We start from the raw sequence: 19,292 nt of genomic DNA on the forward strand, positions 1-19,292 counted from the left end.
GCAATCAGAGAGATGCGAGCGCATTGTTCACCCTGCAACCGGATGGCACCCTCACAGCCAAGTGCACCACCTACCTCTCCCATCCAACCAGCCTACCCATTCTAATGTGTCGCGGCTGACTACTTCCACTACCGAGGCCAGAACTACTTGGTGGCTGTAGACCGATACAGCAACTGGCCAATCGTGGAGAAAGCTGCTAATGGCGCTACCGGACTCATTGCTGCCCTGCGCCGCATCTTCGTCAGATGGCGGCCCCGAGTTCAAGTCCGGCCACACGACAACATTCTTACGCTGTTGGGGCATGAACCACCGCATGTCTTCAGGTGCCTTCCCCCACAGCAATTGTCGCACGGAGGTAGGAGTCAAAACCGTGAAATGCCTCCTGACAAACAACACTGACGCTGCCGGCACATTGAACACTGACAAGTTCCAACGAGCCATGATCCAGTACCGCAATACCCCCGACCGTGACAAACACCTCTCCCCTGCCATGTGCATATTTGGACGGCCCATAAGAGACTTCATCCCCATCCATCCCGGCAAGTACCAGCCCCACACGACATGGCGGGAGACCCTCCTCTCTTGGGAGGAGGCACTGCGCAACCGTCACATGCATACTGCTGAGCGCCTCAATGAGCACAGTGACACCCGCACCTTTCCTCTGCTGATCATTGGAGACTGTGTCCGCATCCAGAACCAGACCAGCCCCAACCCCACCAAGTGGGACAAGACAGGCATTGTGGTCGAGGTGCGCCAGTTTGACCAATATTTGGTGAGAGTGGACGTCTCGAGGACGGGTTACACTGCGCAACAGAAAATTTCTGCGTAAGTACCTGCCCGTCATTCCCCGCGCACAATTGGTAATGGCACCTGGCCAGGTGACAGCCATGATTCCACCAGCCAAGATGGCCAAGCCCCCATCGCCACCCCCTACCACACCTCGGCCGTTCCACACCGACCCTCCCACCACCCAGAAGGACTCACCAGGTGCAGCAACGATACCACCAGCCATGCATCTCGACACCACCTCCAACAACCACCCACCCACAGCCATCCCAGCGCCCAACGGCAGCCGGCCCCATTCCACGAGCTCTACGAGCCCTCTTGCCACACAATGCCCCCGGCCTCAAGGAGCACTGCCATCCACACCATGGAGCCTCAACCTGCAGCCCGCTCTCTCCTCACCCACCCACACCTACCACGTGTCGCTCAACTCGACAGACCAAACCACCAACATGGTTGAACAATGGGGACTTTAGCAAACAATGACTTTCGTATCAGTCTTTCTCACTCCCCGGCCTCCAAAGACTTGGGAGGGCGTAGAGAACTGTGACTTTAAACCTGTTGTTGTTATTTTGTGTTTCATTGCAGACGCTGTAGTCATTGCTTGAAGGCAAATAGTATCATACTTATTTAAAAAAAAAAAAACACACACACATAGAACTACATGGTTAAACACATGTACACAGAAAGTTTCATTTTGTACATCACGTGTCTGCAAACTTTACACAAATAAAGCTATCAAAGGAAGCTGTAAAGTGGATCTATGTAATCTTGGCTTAATAAATACTCACTTTCTGGAACTTTAATCCCCAAAAATTGTATCATTCTGTCTCATTTCAGGATGCAGGGTTGTCATTCTGAGTTCCTGACATTAGTGTACAGTATTCTCCTGCATGTGTCCGACTTCCTCATCCACCCACTCTACGCAAAATTATTTCACATTGAGGGAAAGTCCCTCCGCACGCAATCGCGGTGCCATAGAGAAAAAACTCTCACGACAAACACACCATACACAACGGCGGTGTCCTATCATATCGGGACTCCCACAAGAAGCCGCCGAAGCCGGGTTGGAAAACGGCAATTGTGATCGTGGGACACTTGTACACAACAACGTCACACGTACACAACTAGATTGAGTAATTCCAGCTTAACAAGCTCATCAGGAATTCACATGTAACGCTGGAGACATAACCACAGAGTTAGACTGGTCGTAAGAGACCCTAAAAAGGGGGCCTCCCCAAAATGGTCCATTTTCACCTCTATAATCCCACCCCAGATTACATGGCCATACCTCACACTATTCAGCAGTCATTCATGAAGCTAATGATTGACTTGAAACAGAACCAAAAAAAACTAAAATGTGAAAATTTTTGACGATTTCGGCGGCTTGTCCATAACAAAACGTCCAGTTCCAACGGCTGTCTTCCATCGTGTTTAGTTAATTATGCAAATGAATGCATCACGTGATGATTACCGAAAAAAAATGCGGGATGTATGTGGGTACCACACCGCTTTCAAGCGCCGCTAGTGGGTTCAATTTTCGTCTGGTGCGTTGTCTTGCTTTCCGCGACTGCTTTATGATCCTAGGACCCTAACTATCACCCGACCATCTCCAAATGTTATAAAAGGCGATTCGTAGACGGTAGAGTCCTAGTTACTCGGGCATGTCGGGAAAGATTCCCGTATCTCGCCATCACTAATTGTTCTCTTCAGTGACTTATCAACCATCAGAAAGTTATTAAAATGTCCTTAAAAAGTCAAATTTAGCAGGGAAAATATTAAAGCATTTACTGAGAAAATACTAAGAAATTTTCAGACCAATCCCATAGGGTTTGTGCACAGGCCAGGGTGACAAGTGCTGGCCAGATATGGAAATCTTTCCACACCGTTCTCCCTAGGCCAAGCATACCTTCAAGTTACTTGTTTTGCCTTGAATCTAATATGATCAAAACTACACAATCAAAACTTAGCAAAAAGACAAGAACGAAAGCTTCAAGAAAGATCTATTCGCTACAATTTCCGTCTGAATTCAAAGCTTTTATTAAAGACAAATAAATAAATCTCCTCGTCACTCGCATGACTCCAGAAATTGTATTTCTCACGTAGTCTGATTCGCTTCTACAAAACCCTTGTTCAATGTAAAATGTGTTCAGGGTACTATACCAACAACCATGTTTTTTTTATATATAGGAGGTCATCAAGTGTTTTAATCCAAAATTCATAAAATTTAGTCCAAAATTCAAAAACGGTGGCGTCCGGAAATTGGGCACACATTTGCAGAGTGTTCCCTAACGTGGCGCACTTAAATAAATCTCCGAAAATTCCAAATTAACATCTAAGAATTTCTGTAATCTTGATATTCTGATAAACAATTATTATCTCTATTTACATACCCAGCCAGGTGTTTGTCAGAATTTGTCTTCCCTTGTTTTTCGGGGCATTTTCAAAGGGTTCACTTTGCACTTGAAAATAAAATCGGAAAATCACGCCCAAAAAAAAAATTGTTCTAACTTTGTAACGGGTAAATAAACTTGCGATTTATGAACGGGAGTGTTTAGAACTTGATAAAATTTCACTTTCTGTGCAATTTCAGTTAAAACTGTTGCGGTATTCCCACAGCAATTGAGAAAGATATTGCTAATAAAAGTCAATCTTTTTTGTGACAAGTTTCAGTAAATATTAAAACGTACATTCTGAAATTATAGATCTAAACGTCACAATCCACAACTATGCATTGATGTGCACCTCTGTGTAGGCCTATAGCTTGTGTACGTGTACACCGTACCGTACACCTGGCTTCAGGTACTACCAGCAGTAGCTAAAATTCCCGCCAAATCTGATGTCAGCAACAATCCGTAATCTTTACCTTGGACCCTGGACTTCGGCCAACACGGGCGGCAAATTCTGGTAATCTCTTAGATGTTTGCGCGCGCTCAATCCCCCCCCCCAACTTTGCTTTGACAAAATGACATACACAAAAGCGATCTCTCGGGGCGTGAAGCGTGGCGCGTGCCTAGGCTGATTGAGGGGCAGGTGGGCCCACACCTGTTCTGCCTGCTTAGTCAAACAATACCCGGCTCACCTGTAGGCCGTCCAGGGCCTTTGCCACACGCGCTCTTTTAAAGAGAGCTCGCTGAATAACATTATTATTAAAAACTCCTTGTTGTGAAGGAACACTTATTATAGTACACCTATGATGTATTTTACGCACTGGGGCATGACCGCCTTCTGAATGCATATTGCCTCCCAGTGGGGCACTGTGTAAGTGAACCCATAGAACTAAATAAATGCAATTGTCCCTCAATCATTTTTCAAAGGATGTGTCTGAAATGCTAAATCTGCCAATTTCGTTTCCTGACGATGAAAAGTTCTGAGTATAAACCCATGTCATAAAATTGCATCCTGACCAAAGAATTTATAGCCGGATTAAATTGCTCATGAAATTATTTTTGTTCACCTGCAATTTTTTTTTTATTGCGTTCATTGTAATTTGTTAGAATAGTCACTACTGACGGAGATAAATGGCAGATCTATTTGCATAGTGGAGGAATTATCTGAATTTCGATGGGTCCGATTTTTTTGGCGCGAAAGACTACAGTCAATGTACACAGCGGAGGTGCCGCTTATCTTTTATATTTCTGTCTTGGCACGCGAGCTCACGTGCCCGTCCTCGGGTGGAGATCAAAGGGTGAATCTGGCCCGCGCGCGCGCGGTGCATGGAGTGATTTACAGAGGGTTGTCGGTGGCGTGATTTACGGCAGTCAAAGGTCACTGCAAAACCACAAACACTGAGGTTTATGTCTCCCACTGAATAAATGCAAGATGACAATTGGGAAAAAACTAGGACCTACATCATGGTGCGGCTAGAATCTTTGGAACCGCTGTTTGCAGGTTTCTGATGCAGGGAAGCCTTATACTAGCGTCTGTATACAGTGATCTTATACGTGTATCAATCGACCAGCCAACACCCCAACCCCCCCCCCCAAAAAAAAAAATTGACCATTGTAAAATTAACTATGATTCTGTATTTGCCTCCCCCCCCCCCCACCACCACACACATATGAAAACCGGAGCTTTCCAACTAGGTATCCATATTCACTCCGACTGGAATGAGATTGTATAAACAACATCCGATGGCCCCACCAATGACGAATTTGTAATGGAACTTTTCTCTTTCGTGGAGGGTGGAAGCAAGGTCGTTAACCATTATCTTTTCATGATGTTCAAGTCACAATCCCTATCTGCATGACAAAACACAAGGACGGAACGCCCATTTAGGGCTAGCGCGTCTCTGAAAAAAATAAGCAGAGAAAAAAAAGAAGTTCATAACCTCTCTTTCAATGACACAGATATGAGGAGTGGGAGATGAAACAACCACAGCCAAAACAAGGTCGATTCACACAACGGGTATTCATTGTCATCCCGAGCAGTTCGGTCGCAAAACCGTACAACCTAGCCGCACGTGCGCCGGGTTTTTCTTTTGTGAGTTTTCCACCCCGTGACAAAAGGCTTTCGCCTTGTAACTTTCAGTCTTTTTAAGGATCAGCCCTTGAGAGTGGACGCGAGCCCCGGGGGCTGAGTGACCCCCCCCCCCCCCACCACCACCACCACCACCTTCAAAATCGTTTGTAGCGACTCAATTTTGTTCAACGTTCTATCAACCCAAACCCAACTTTCTTTGCCACAAAACTAACTTATTTTTCCTTAGTTTATCGATTTACTTTTCTATAAGTTTTTCCAAATCTCGCAAGAAATTGATTTTGACATCCCTTCCCCTCCCCTCCCCCGACACTCACCCTCACACTCCTGATCCTTTTCAATTATGCTGAAGAATACAACTGTTCGCTTATAAAAACAATTGCTTGATGTTGGTGGTTGTTTAGAGGGAAAGAATGACTCTGAGTTCTTTGTCATAAAGTTCTCGTTTTAAAAATATGATGGGGTAATATAAAATGTATGTGACAAAAATTAAAGACATGAACATCTGGTCGATTGTTAACCTAAGGCAAGAATGTTATATGGAGCTAACCTGTGCTGTGTGTATTGGAGACACCTCCTTTGTTGCTGCGGTGTGTTTCGGTAACGGGGACGCTTTGTTCAAGACACGGCCTGCGAAGGAATGTTGAGTGACGGAGGAATTAAGCTTACAATCCCGAACAGGTGACGCGACGAACTCACCGCTCTTTGTGCCAAGGAAGAAAAAAAAAGTCTTATTAGAAGCCCCGTCACACACGAGGGGGTCTCGCGTGGGTCAAATGTTGCTGTGGCAACCGGGCCAGGAAACATCAAACAGGCCCTCAGAGCATGCAGGGGTGCGTCTGTTAAGAAGTTCACGACCAGAAATTTGCTATTTTTATGGTCGGCACACTGACGCGGTGTTTTCTTGATCAGTCGTCTAGGGTGGTCAATGAGTTAGGCCTCCACGTGCCGGGCGCACGAGGGGCAGGGGCTTGGCACTCGCTGCCCACGTGGTGCCACGCGCAAGACAGCGTGCCACCACAGGCCAATATATTAAACCTTATAGTTGCAGTGTTAGGATGAATATCGAAGAATATTTACTTCAAAGGATGGAGTCAGTCTTTGCAGGAACTTCAAGTCCGAGGTCTACATTATGTCACTGCTTCGTGAACTACTATTTTCGTAATTAAACGATTATGAATAACACAATCAAAGCGGCTCAGATTCAATATTGCCCGGTTGTGTCAAATAACAAGAAATAGAACAAGACTTCTGTGAGCCTTTTTGGCGGGGTATAGGGTTGTAGCATTGATAAGTGTGCTTCATACATTTTATTGAGTTATGTGTGGCTATAGGAATTGTGTTAAAAGGATTGTGAGTTGGAGGTATTTTAGAAAATACAAACGCGGACCGTCTATGAGAGAAGTAAATCAAACTTAGCAAATTATTATTATTTTTTCTGGAATTTGACCGATGAAAAATGTCCACCACACTAAAAACATTAATATTAATTGTACGGCGGGATTAAACCTGTACCATATCAGATCAACGCATTATTTCGAGATCCCACGTTTCAAGCAATGGTGTCAAATATAGACTGTCAAAATTGCCATTTATGGCCTTGTCTTTTCAACACGGAAGTGAACCAATTGGCGGCTAACACTGTAATCAGGGATACGAATTAACAATCACACGTTCCTTTCGCTCTACAACCGTGGGAAAGTCACTTTTCCCCCAGTTTCAAGTATACGCACAGTGGGTAGTAAATGCGATGCCCACTTCCTCTGATAAAGATGTCAGATTTTCAAGGTTTAACAGCCTTTATCTCTGGAGGAAAAGCGGCTTGCTAACTCGATGTGGACCATCCGGTATCCCCATCAGAGACGATTATCCGGGTGCGAAATCGTTCAGCTTGTACATGTACATGGTCGTATAGTAGACGCTAGTGAAATGGACAGAAGAGAATCTCAAGTCTGGTGTACTGTCATTTTTAAAACTTAACAAAAAGCAAAAGATATGGTGCAAGACTTTGATCTTCTAATTTTGATCTCTAACGATCGTTATGATATTTCCGTTCAGAAGCTGCCTCTCATTCAAAAAATCGTGGCAGGTTTGTTTACTTCTTTAAAAAAAAAAGAAATTATCATCTATACTTTAACGAAGAAGAGTTCAACCGAGCGGTTTTGTGAATGACAATGCATTGGTCTTAGCTTATTATTTCCTAGGGCTACACCTTTAACTTAGCAAAGCAAATCTGAACAAAGTTACTTAGGAAACAAAATCTTACATAACATGGAAATACTTATTGCGAATCTCCGACGTATGGCCATACAAACGACACCTCGCCTTGCAAGTTGCAAATTTTCAAACAACTTCTGTAAAACAAGGACAAGCTTCCACTTCCACGAATTTAAAGAATACAACAAAATAATGAGCAAGTCACATTTATGATGACAAAACACCCAGACACTATCGAACGCGCCATTCCTCCAAATATTAGTCGACCTTGTAACTGCATATCTGTCTTATCGCGGTGCTAATGACACGAAAACATTGACTCTCGAGGGACACAGACGGCTTCGTCGCATTGGACTTATCAAATTATTCCAATGACTTCCTGTATGGGTCTGATACGGGAAGCTAAACAGGGGAGTATATTACCGTGTACTGTCCACAAGGAAATGATGTCGCTTGTTATAGAGCTCCCGGGTCAGTCCTGATATGTATTTGGTTGTGTGCACGCCTGTCAGTCGCTGATAACACCATGTCAGCTGCTCAACGACCACCTGTACACAGCGACGCCGATGCCCCGTGCATTGATCGTGCCGATGCTAAGACGGAACTAGTGGCTCGACGGGGAAACACCCTCATTTGTTTTCGACGAAAAGGGTATTTTGTGAAAATCGTACAAAAGACGAGGGGGAATCCGGAGTTTTGAGCTTCATTTTCGGTCCATTTCGTATTGTTGTTTGCCATCTGCTGGTGGCAAACAGCAATAAAAAGCATCATGAATGGTAATTTGTTTATTAGATTGGTTTGCCTTCGATGTACAACTAAAGTCCGGGACGCCAGTTGTTAATTATGTACTGGTTATACAGCTTTTCTTCGAAACCATCCTAAATCGGGCACGAATCACGAAAAAAAGAGGCTTAAAAAGATAATCAAATCGAAATGCGTAGATATACATCCCATACAAAATCATAGGTAAAACTGCAACGCCACTGAATAATTCCGTTCACCAAAATTTGAAAATTAAAAAAACTAAGAATCACTAGTTCTGGTTTTTATTTTTCTTCAGGTGCAAGATATGTTATTGAACATAAAGTTATCCATTACAAATATTCTTTTTTTTCCTGATAAGCTATAACAACTCTTATATTTCACTGCCATAAGCCTAGGCCTACATGTAAAATAAATTGAAAACGTGTCACATGCTATCATCGCGGGAAAATGTTAAGCCCAAAAGAAAATTATGTTTAATTTTTTTTTGGTTCATATTGGATTGCACGGGTACCTATATAACTGTTGGCCCCTCCGTTAACAGAAAAAGCCTATTGTCTTGGTACTTCTAATGACACTGAAATAATCTGACGTGGATTTGAGGACTAACTGAAGAAAGGAAAAACGAGAAACAAAGACGGCTTTTCAATATGTCACGTCATTATTTAGGGATTAAAATGAAATGCTTTGAAATAATGAGTAAGGCCGTAAGCGGGTTTAGCCCATAAAAAAAAGGATTTCAAAAAAGGAGACATAATATCCAATTAATTATTCTCGTAACAAAAGCTTACAACTTGTAGCCACAAGGCAGCTTTAAACACAGTTAAACCCGGCCTCTGGCTTTCATCATTGGATTAGCTGCTCCCCTGAAAAAAATATGAACCTACAAAAATTGACCTTTTACAGTTGAAAGAAAAGCGGCAAAAACTTTGTTTGGTCTCAAACAACATAACTTCTCGATTCAACGATTAATTGATCTACTAAAACGTGGAGATTTCTTCCATGGATGGTTATCACGACTTTTCAGGTGTATGAAATATTGTAGTTGAATATAATATACCTTGTCTATATTTCTGAATACAAAGTCTGGAGTATCCTTCTTTCCGAGATAAATTATCAAAGAAACGTGGAAACTCGGATGGTCACTTTAAGCTTCCGTACTGGAGAGCTCGGAATGTAAATAAAAACAGTAGAATCCGCTGCAAAAAGAACCAAATTCACACAATTTGCTCAAGGTTACGGGGAAAAAAAGCTTACAGACTTCCAAGTATCGAAAAGGATAGGCCTTAGTGATTACGAATAAAAAGCTTTCAAAACTACCACCAGAACCAATTTTCACAGTGGTATAAATGGCTTTAATTTTTTTTTTTTTTTAAGTTCTGTTTTGCGACGTTTTACCGTTATTGGTAATATGGCCCTGTCCATATCAGAAACTTCTATCATTCACCGACAGTATTTTCAATGTTAGTGCCCACATAGAGCCCATAACGTCTGGTTGGTGACGAGCTGTCTTCACTGCGGATGAGTGTGGCCAGCGTCATTTAATTACCCACCCTTCCCACTAATCCCTCCGCGGTTAAATTTGCATGACAACAATCGGGTTGTACTTAATTAATTGCACCGAGCCTGTCTAGATTCGGAATGGCCATGAAGCTGTAATAAGACTGACCATGGATAGAACCAGTTACTTTTTTTCCGCAACCAAGTAAAGGCCTATAGGTGCAGGCCATTAAATAGGCCCGAAATTGCCTATACGCCGGTCAAATCGCGATTTTCATGCCCTGGTTTTATTTTGTGTGTGTGTTTTTTTTTTTGGGGGGGGGGGGGGTTTGTTGCTATTAGAGCATTTTGTAGGCCATGAACTTGGGGGTTCGTAGGAAAAAAGGTTGGAAGCTGTGAACAGGTATGCGAGCTCGTATTTCTTTGAATTCGGATAAAATTGGGCCCTAAAATTGCTCTATTTTGCAATGGAGCGTATAGGCATCCTTTTTTCAAAATGGCGATGGGATTCAGGACTTTTTAGGGGTGATCATCTTTGGATAGAATTTTCTCCCAAAAAGATCCACGGAAAATGAATTTTAAAGAAATAAGCTTGATTTGATGTGTGTCTAAAATCACCTGGGAGTTGTGAATATTTTTCATAATTTTTGGAAGTGGGCGTTTTTATCACTGAGGTCTATGGCGCTTTATTTAATGGTAGACTGCAACCTTGCCGTAGTCCCTGGCCATAATGCGCATGCGTAAATTGTCAACGGGGTGGTTCCCAGACTTAAAAACTTTCTTTTCAAATAATTTTGATTAATAAGGGGTAAAATGAGTGGGTGGGATTCAAGCCAACGATGTTTCAATATCTGAAAACATCAGCCTAAACCTCTATAGGCCACAATTCGCTTCGACTTTCCAACGAATTGATAACGTCATGAACTTGCTCCAATCACGTGACATAATACGTGCAAGGGCGGATCCAGAACACAATTGTTTTGGGGGCTAAAAAACAAACTGTGTTCCCCAAAAGTTGATTCCAAAATTTACGGCATGGGTTCGGGGCTCGCTTAAGGGTCCCGGAACATTTTGGATTAGGCCTATAGATGCTCTGTTGTGCGATCTGAGGCAATTTCTGACCACTTTCACCAATTTCTTTTTGCAAAAGATGGTGGTGTGCGCAGTGGCTGCCTTTTTGCGACGTCACTTTAAAAAAAAAAACAATTGGGTTCGTATTTTATTTGTTTGTTTAATTTTTTTGGGGGGGTACCCCCCGGATCCGCCGTTGATCACGTGATATAAGTAACGCGTGCTTATTTTAAGTGACTGTACCCGGTTGCAGAAGAAAACGTAGCGGCCCGGGCGATAATTGGGACGGGGTGATAAAGGCGGCGGGGCGTCTCGGAAGTGAATGCACTCTTCAAGTCCTTCAGCTGGACGGATAGTGTCCGGAGATCTGACTGGACATTACTCGATGACCAGAAAAAAATTAATGGTCCAGAGCTCTGCCCCTTTGTGGTAGAATTTTAATAACGTTATGATGAGTCTTCACGGGTTGTCCTAATCAATATTTGTGGAGAAAGTTGCCCTTAATGGATTTTGCGACGCATCGTTATGAATGGGCTGTTTCGAGTCCTTTTGTGAACACGTTAATTTAACAAAATTTCAGAGCGAAGAAATAACTTTAAAAAAACAACTCGTTTGTTGTTCCATGGTATAGATGATTGGATGGGTAAATCGTTAAGAACTCAGATAAAAGGTACATGTGGATTCTCTAGTGTGAAAAGACCTTAGCACTGCTCACTGACTGGATTGACTTGAACCGGGTAAAGTAAGACAGCTTTTCGAGTATAGCAGAATCTTCTCAAAGGTGACTCGTTTGTCTTCGAGAAAGATTCTTTCGGGACCGGAACACCGGGCCTCCCAACCTTAACAATCGGAATTACGATAAAAGAATATTCAACATTTTTTGCAGAAGTGTTTAACTTGAAATGTGCGAAGTTTTGTAATTTTGTTTTTCCGTAACAACATGTCACCGCGATCGATGACTTGATACAAAACATCCATGCAGCTTCGTTTTAACAGGGTGTCTTGTTCGCGTGTCTTGTGCGCGTGCTGGGCGGGTGGGGTTGGAGGAAAGGATTATACCCCCATTCTCCAGGAATAAAAGCACTGGAGAGGTTCATTATTTTTTTTTCCCAACAAAGGACCTGGCGGCCACCAAACCACAAGTAGCATCCTATTGTGGGGGAACAATGGGGCACGCGACCAGTCCGGACAGGAATATTAATGATGCAGGCGCCTGCCGCGGCATTAAAAAGTCCATTGTCCGTTTTTGTTCGGTCAGTTTCCGTGCGTCAAGCTTGTTATACCGAAACAGTCGTGTGTGTTGTTGGTATAAGTTGTTTAAAAAATAAATATAATTGGGTACTGGGGGAATCTGGCGATGATTCGGTTTCAACGGCGAGTTTTTTCACCGTCCGTTTTGCACGGAGCCTTGCTTTATTTTACATCATCATCAGACTTGGAAACGGGGACGGAGGTGAAGCGCATTTCCCCATTTCTGTTGGCCCTTTCTTTGCCAAATATTCACGACCTGGCACAGCTTTAAGTTCAAATATGCACAAAATATGCATCGCTCAACTCTCATAATACAGTATGATTATAGAGCTTCATCACCAGCAAGGCTAATCCGGGAAAAAAAAAAACATCAACCGAAAAATTACATTAATTAACCACTGAAAATCAAGGAACGAACCAACCAAACTAACAGACCAACCGACGGACCGAATAAACCAATCGATCAACTAACCGTGAACTAATTTACCAACCAACCAAACGTTGACTTTATTTCAGCGGATAGCTCAATACCAACATTGCACCAGAACGCACTTTTCCAATTGAGTTTATTGTTTTTTTTCTCCTCTCACTTCAACTGATGACAGAAGGTGAATCAATATTTCTTAAAGGAAAATACCCAATTCATCAGAGAATGATTATATGAAATGTTCTACCGGGGCTTATGGCATGTTCACGAGTCATTGCAAGACGAGACAATGCGTATTACTTGCTTACTAATTTGTAGTTTTTTACCAACCTCCTACGACAACAGTCTGTATATCTTGTAATCCTACAAACCGTGATATTTCGCCTTATTAGACAAAAAGAAGAACAGAAGTTTGAAGCACGAGGTCTTTTTTTCGTCGCTAATTCGGTATCGATCGGCGCCTGTCCGACATTAGCAGCCACGCGCCAGATGGCCTATTATGCACGGCTTAAAGGCCCTTACGTAACACGAGCCGATTGGTAAAACCCTACAATAACACAATGCCGTGTTTGGTTTGACCAACTCCCCTCTCTCCATCAGTCAAATTTGAGCGTCACTACACATGATTATGTATTCATCCCTTCGACAAATTGGTGTCTTTAGTTTGCTTTAAACAGTATTGTTTTTCTACAAAAGGGTGTAAGCCTAATATATTTTCATTACCCATGTACAATTGGGAATTCCAAGATTTTCTTTCATTCACGAAAAACGCACAAGCCGAGGAGTTTACAGAAACAAAAACCTTAAGACACAAGGAATCAACCCTCCAATGTCACTTTTTCTACGTTGATAGTTGGGCCAACTGAATTCGGACGAAATTTTATTACATAACCGAGATATTTCAAACATTTCTGTAACTCGAGAGAGCATCAATTTCAATTCATGCCCATAAATATTTCGTTGCGATGCACAGACATCAGGAAGGATCTTTTACTGCATGTCCCCCTGAGTATTTTTATCACCGTAATAAACATCAGCGATGGGTCTGAAATTATCCTGACCTTCCCAAATTTTGTTTTGTATCTTCTAGGCTTTATTTTACTTTGGAGGGGCAATGGCTGTAACGCAGAACGTAAGAAAGATCGGATATTTGGTTTGTAGATGAAAACGGTAAAATAGTCACATGCGGTTGAAGAAAAACCATGGTAAATTCAGTTCCTCACATCGTCATTCTGACACTCCAAACTCACAGACTCCCTATATTCTGTTTTCGTCGAACTCTATGTCCCGAGTGATTGCAGCATCTTTTGTTTCTTCAACGACTGTTTTCTGCTTTCACACCCTTTATTTGACACGTGACATGCGGTAGGCAGAAAGTTCTCCAGGCTATTGGACAGACACTGTATAGGATAAAGTTTGTGTCCACGGACAATAATCCAAGACGAATTCGCGCGTGCGCAATTATCGGCTTAGACCCCGTTTGAAGCGGAAACCAACTTTCTTTCTCTCCTGCTTTCTCGCTAAATTTTCTGTCTGGAAGTCTTAGGCCTGTATCCGGCTTTTTTCTTCTCTAATTCGGCAGGACTGAAGCCCATTTATTACGCGAGCAGGGCCGATAAGCTCCCTGCTTCTGACAAAAGGCCAAGGGGGTGATTGGGATAAGGCGCGTGTGGCTTATAAACTGTGATACCTCGCCTTCCCCCATCCCCCCCCCCCCCCCCACCCAACAAAAAGCGAAGAGTGGGCTTCTTTTTCTGTCCTCATTTACCGAAGCGCTAAAGCTGGTTTTGTTGGTAATCAACTGCTTGAAGGGGGGGGGGACCACGTGATGGGGCTTGCCGGTGCACAAAGCCTAATTACAAACGGTAGTTGGAGAAACAAAAGCGGCACGCGACTCGCTCGCGTGGCAGCCTTGCCTCCGTCAAGTGGGAACAAAGCTGATAGGGGATAAGCAGGGGGGTTTAGGCGGGCCAACAAAGGGGGCCTCAGCCGGACACGCGCCAAGTCTTCGATCCGTACTCGTGGCCACGCGTTCCCCAGGGCCCTAGAGGAACATCTGCAAACAGCGTGTTGACAAAGTTAAACTTCAGCATGTAGCCTAATCATGGGCGCATTGTCTAGGCCAGGCGCACACACTGGGTGCAGACAAAGAGCCTTCAAAGAGGTCAGTCTCCACACACCACTGCCTGCCTCCTCCTCTCTCCTACTTTGTTTTTCCTCCTCGGTGTTGGGCGCAGTCTCCCTGCCGATTATACAGGGGGCAAAGCACTCACCCTCCAAGTTAAGCGTGTGTAAATTTGCCATGGCGGTCGGTAGTGCAAACACCGTGGCTCTTAATGATCTCAACCCGTGCTCAAAGCCAGTCGAGTGTTCTTTTTTCCCCCATTTGTTTCCTGGGATGGACACACAAAGAGAAAATAACACAAGGAGACAGGTGCTACGGTCTCAATATTTCACGCATTCGACCACAAGACGGAGGAGACCAATTTTCACCCTTTTTTGCCGATGTCGCCTCTAGACCACGGGTGACGAGAATTTCGAATCTCCAACAACGCCTCTCGACTTGATAGGTCAGAGGTGGTTGAAATCTCGACAACTTTTGGGTATCGCTTTCGATTCACTTCGAAAATGTTCATGAAACGAAAATGATAATGTTGACATTGTGTCCATTCATTGTTCTAGTACTTGAGTCTTCCCCGTGTGCACCAAGGATTGTTTATTATTCAGACCTAGATTAATGACGTCCGGTCCTGGAAGAACAAGTGGGATATAGTAAACTCAGCGTAAATTAAACTGGGTGAGTTTTTGACAAGTATAACCACAGAGCTAAAGGAAACGGAACGCAGGGCAACCCGCCGTCAACCCATGCCACTCACGCCGCGAACAGTTCCAAATAAGGACAACACCAACCCGCAAACACGCGACCTAAACCCGGTGAAAACAACGAACGACTTGTGTTTCTGCCTGTCGTGTTTTGCACCGGCCTTTACCATATAAGGCGCGGGCTGTCACACGGCACGCGGGGCTGGGTGGGTGCGAGGCACGGGACCTAGGGACGCCGTCCTCCAGACGCCATCAACCCCCAAGACCCCTCCACTTGCCCTTCCGAATTCCTTTAAATTAGCTCGTCACAACAGACACTTGCAGCACTGATGGAGTTCAGCCTGTCTCTAACTCTTTTTATTAGTCCTATTGGACAAAAAGACACTCGCAAAGTCCTTTTTCCTCTTACCAAGGTCAAGTGTTCAAGTGCATAGAGTATCTATACCAAACCTACATCTGTGATAGAGCATGGATATGGGTTTGTGTTTTTTTCAATGTCGAACTTTCTTACTGTTCTAAATTTCAAGCATTAAGTCAACTCCAAACCTCAATTCGGGGTTGTAACTTGTGTAACAATACGTGGCTAAACCAGCAAGTATGTACAGAATTATACAATTATATATAAAGGTGTAACTAATTACAATGCTGGGCCATTTAAGGGTCAAATGAGAAAGTTGTTTTCTTTTCAGTGGATAGACCCCGCTGGGAGACTTGTTCTTGTCTTGGTTGACACGCTCCCGCACGCGCCTGACCGGTGTCCTGGCCAACGGTACCGGTCAAAGAAAAAAATACGTTGTCACGGTAGAAATACCATACTCCACTCGAAACACTCTCCTCCATCGTACGGTAACATCATTGCAATTTCTGATTACACAAATAAATTTAAAAACTGAATTAAAACCATAGCTGCAGTACAATACTGCATATCAGGTGGGGATTGATTTGAACTATTGCACCATTTTTCTCTAAGCTCACCAAGAGCACTTCAGGTCACTGATATCTTACAATCTGACTGCATTTTAAGTAATCTTGAAGTTCGAAATGCTAAACCTGTAGACCGAAAGTATAACTCCACCGAGTAGTACGGCAGATGATACAAGCATGGAATTTGGCACACAGTAAGAGTATGGATATTTGGCTATAGGGCCATCGCAGATTTGTCCTATGAAAAAAATATAGGTAGGCCTAGAATAACAAGCAATTTTCAAATTTTTCAAAATGGCTGTCATTGCTTGTTATCTACCTACCTTAGGGACAAATCTGCGATGGCCCTATAGCCAAATATCCTTCTCATGACATACTCTGTGTGCCAAATTCAATGCTCGTATCATCAAAGGCACAATTCCCCCAAATATTTCCCCTATCTGCCCCACTAGAGAACCGATTTAGGTTTGCGATGATCTATGAACTCTTTTACCCAAGTCTCTTATAAAAAAACACCCAAAGGACATTTCAAAAGACAAGAGAGCAATTTGTCATACAGCTGAACGCATTGCCTAAGTCTGACACATTGAAAATAGACCCTTTGCACGGTGCACCATGACAGCGGGCATGTTTTGTTATTTAAATCTATAAAGCACTATCAAGTGTACCGCACAGACACAAAGACCTGCCCACTGTCATGGTGAAATATGCAAAGGGTCTATACATTGTTTCAACAGTGTTTTCCGTTATGCATGATATGCTCCTTAATTGTAACCTGAAACATGATACAAAAAAAATATGCTCCGCTAAGGACTTTTAACTTGTCAAATCGACAGAGGTCAAGCGGGTAACTGGAGAAAAACCCACGTCGGGACAGAGTGGACATCGCAGCGTGATTTAATTCCCGAAATATTCTCGTTCCCCCAAACTGTATGGAGAAGAGAGTAAATTAAAAGGGACCTGCTACTTGTCGACGCAGCAAATGTTTCACTTTGTTTTCTTTGCGGATGCCTCTCGCGAGCAGGTTTACAAAAGTTATAAACTTGTGTTTCTTACACCACTTGTTAGTGGTAATACATGGCCCTGTAATGTTTCTATATTATTTTGTTCTATTCTCTTTATTATTTCTTCTCCCTTTAAAGTCGGACTTGGTCTTGTAAAACTTGCTTTTATTCTCTCTTTTTTTGGTATTATGCTGATTTTTAAGGGTGTTCTTAATTGAGCAGGTTCATCAAAAATGTCAACGTTTCTGTGTCGAATGGTTTGTGTAAAGTACTTCAGGACAATTTAAAGTTAACTCATTAAAGGGGATATACAACATTTGCTTTTGCTGTTATTTTCAGAACTGGATGGATTAGGGGGTTGGTATTTTATAGCAAATATTTACACTAACCTTTTGAAAGTTTTGTGTTCATAGATGCTGAAAAACCAAGAAAAAAATGCTGTTCTTGTAGTCTGGTTCCCTGACCCTACTTCAGATGAAACGGAGCAATTTGTAGACGTCGGGGAATTGTCAGGAATATAGGAACCAGACTATAGCTGGCTTCCGTTCACGGATGTGTAACCAATTGCAAACAATTGTGGACTAACTAAATTTGGTATATAAATTGGGGCAGTATTTGAAGGAAAAAAACTCTTTTTTTTTACAAACGGTGGTCGGCCGACTGTCGTTGGAAATTGATAAAAAAATATTTTCTTGAAAATGACAGCACACCGGGTGCCATTATCTTAACAAGATGTTTGAGACTTTTATTCATTTACAGTCAAGTAAGGTATTTTATAATAATTTGGTAGTTTTTTATGTTTGCAAATGTTGTATATTACTTTCAACCTCAAAAGTTCTCTGGGAACAGTAGGGCTATAGTTGTTGCTAAAAACGTGCGGATGAAAAAAAATGGCAAAGGCGAATAAAACGCCTTTCTGTCTGTATTTCAGAGGAATGTGAAACTTGGAAAGATCTACTTCAGACCATCAAAACAGATTTTGTTTATGTTTCATTCTTGAATTTTGATAAACAGTGATCTGAGACCTTAACACATCACATTGACCCATGCTCCGTATAACATTGCCTATGCGACGGCCCCCGTTTAATTATACGCGTGCCAGCGACAGTCAACAGTGTGATAAAGTCCACTTTGTTCTATGACCGGCACGCGAGTCACGCGTGCTGCTGATAAACCCTCGAGACGCCGGGATATTTCAAACGTTTATTGACTTGATAAGACGTTAAAACATGGTTAAAACAAGATACTCGCAAACACTTTATTATTATGCAGGGTGGTGAATGTGACGCGAGGTGGTCTGTTTGTTGTTTTGTTGTTTATTTTTTCCCCGCCAGCTGATAACATTCCCTTTTCCGGCCAATGTCTCGTCGGTACAACAGGTGCATGTAGGTCGTTAGCAGCGTGCTTGTTGCATAAATTTTTTTCAATGTGCCCATGATTGGGAGAAAATATACTTTGACGAGTTATCAAGACCTCATTGAGTGACAGTCAAATGCACGGTTTGCTGTAAAAATGAAAAAGGACTGTTCAATATGGAATGTATCGTGATAAGTTAAACATTTATCTTTCACCCGCTTTATCGTCGATGGAGAGTTGAAGATGCAATTCCCAGTAACACATCATCGTTTCTTGTCCATCTTATATCCTTGAAACCAAATTCTATTCATAACTGTCCACAAAATTGCAATGAAAAAACCTGGATGAAGAAGCCGGGTAAGAAGGATTTGCAAAACGGAACCATTTTCATACAGCTGCTAAGCACAGAAGTTTGGTCACCAGCCAAAATGCCACAGTATTCAAGTTACTTGTAACTGGCACCCGTCTCATTTTAGCTAAGTGTATAGCAAGTATTTCCTGCTTATATAAGCAGCTTTATAAAAATTGGGCCCAGTTATTACGTGACTAGTGTAAGTTACGGGGTACGTATATGTTGGGTGACGTCTTGGTGACTAGACAAGATCCGCGTGTCTGAAATGGTACCCGATGAAAACTCATTAACGAAGCACGCGTTGGCACGTGCCATTGTTACACACCGTGACCGCGGGTGACAA

At 42.9% G+C, this 19,292-nt stretch overlaps 2 protein-coding genes across 5 annotated transcripts in view; one reads left to right on the forward strand and one right to left on the reverse strand.

Annotated features, from left to right (window-relative positions):
- The window catches only part of LOC119728404 (constitutive coactivator of peroxisome proliferator-activated receptor gamma-like), a 36,816-nt gene extending 28,792 nt beyond the window's left edge, over positions 1-8,024 (reverse strand). The window contains exons 1-2 of one of the 4 annotated variants that reach the window (XM_038200629.1): positions 7,903-8,024; positions 5,813-5,892 (exon numbers count right to left, since the gene is read on the reverse strand). The gene's annotated coding sequence lies outside the window, so the exon portion shown is untranslated. Of the gene's footprint in view, positions 1-1,574; positions 1,717-5,812; positions 5,966-7,902 lie in introns of those variants that run through there. The other 3 variants (XM_038200628.1, XM_038200631.1, XM_038200630.1) reach the window with 3 other exon arrangements.
- On the forward strand, positions 864-1,259 carry LOC119727954 (mucin-7-like). The gene has a single exon (XM_038200036.1). The coding sequence runs from the start codon at positions 864-866 to the stop codon at positions 1,257-1,259; it is 396 nt and encodes a 131-aa protein (XP_038055964.1).
- Positions 8,025-19,292: the final 11,268 nt, after the last annotated feature.

The sequence above is a fragment of the Patiria miniata genome, unplaced genomic scaffold (genome assembly GCF_015706575.1).
Source record: "Patiria miniata isolate m_02_andy unplaced genomic scaffold, ASM1570657v1 HiC_scaffold_20, whole genome shotgun sequence".
Taxonomy (NCBI): Eukaryota; Metazoa; Echinodermata; class Asteroidea; order Valvatida; family Asterinidae; genus Patiria; species Patiria miniata.